General features: G+C 60.9%; 1 protein-coding gene across 1 annotated transcript; it reads left to right on the top strand.

Moving 5' to 3' along the window:
* Positions 1–2: 2 nt before the first annotated feature.
* LOC103611907 (tubulin alpha-1C chain) lies at positions 3–1,170 on the top strand (the record flags this gene model as incomplete). Its single annotated transcript, XM_017728674.1, has 2 exons — positions 3–119; positions 985–1,170. Coding segments are annotated over 2 exons (303 nt in total), but the record flags the coding sequence as incomplete, so codon positions are not given.

Genomic DNA, 1,170 nt, shown 5'->3' with positions numbered 1-1,170 from the left:
TCTTCCACCCCGAGCAGCTGATCACGGGCAAGGAGGATGCGGCCAACAACTACGCCCGTGGGCACTACACCATCGGCAAGGAGATCATCGACCTGGTCCTCGACCGCATCCGCAAGCTGGTGAGTGTCCTGTGGGGTCTCGTGGGGTGGGTCCATCCCCGCGGGGGATGTGGGGACAAAGGGAAGCCCCAGGGGTCCCTGGGCAGGTCCTTCTCAGCCCATCAGCCCTTTGGGGCAGAGGGTGGGGCTGTCCCAGGAGGGACCTGCTGCCCCTATTCCAGCCCAATGCTGAGCCTTGCCAAGGAGAGGAGGGTGGGAAGCCCCATGGCCAGGGCAGAGGGAGGCAGGACAGATGGTTTGTGTGCTGGTGCAGCACTGGTTTGACTGGTGTGGCTGCCCAAGCTCTTTGAACCTCTTGTTCCCACGCTGGGGCTGGCGCCGGGGTGGCCGGACCTGCTGTGCTGTGGGCTCTGCTCGGGGAGCTCCTGGCACATCAAAGGCTGAGCTGGCTGCCCCTGGGCTCCTGTGGGAGAAGCTCCTGCTGCACCCTCTTGGAAAAAGAGGGGGTGAAGCCATGGTTGACTCTGGGTTGACCCAGAGCCTGCTGGGGTGTCTCCCAGGAGCTGGGGGATCCACCATGAGTCAGTGTCCAACATGTAAGGCCAGGGCTGCCTTGTCTCCCACCCTGGTGGTTTCTGCTCTGCTGCTGGAACACCCTGATAATGTCCTCATGTGGGCACACAGAGGAGCAACTTCTGCTGCCTGGAATAAACATGGCCCTCCTTGTCTCTACTGAGTGTCCCCAAATCCCTGCAGGAAGGGGTCCCTTTCCCTGGACCTGGTCATACTCAATCACGGGGCCTGAGATCCTGGGACAAATATTTGCTGCCCTGTGAGGAATTTGTGCCTTCCTGGGTAAGTCAGTAGCAGCTGAAGTTCAGCATTTCTGACAGTTTGGTCTTGTTTGCCTCTTCCCACCTTGCAGGCTGACCAGTGCACAGGGCTGCAGGGCTTCCTGGTGTTCCACAGCTTTGGCGGTGGCACCGGCTCTGGCTTCACCTCCCTGCTGATGGAGCGGCTCTCTGTGGACTACGGCAAGAAGTCCAAGCTGGAGTTCTCCATCTACCCAGCCCCGCAGGTCTCCACGGCCGTGGGGGAGCCCTACAACTCC

This window comes from Corvus brachyrhynchos, unplaced genomic scaffold (genome assembly GCF_000691975.1).
Source record: "Corvus brachyrhynchos isolate BGI_N302 unplaced genomic scaffold, ASM69197v1 scaffold193, whole genome shotgun sequence".
NCBI classification, from domain to species: Eukaryota; Metazoa; Chordata; class Aves; order Passeriformes; family Corvidae; genus Corvus; species Corvus brachyrhynchos.
This window is presented reverse-complemented; position numbering and strand designations above follow the sequence as displayed.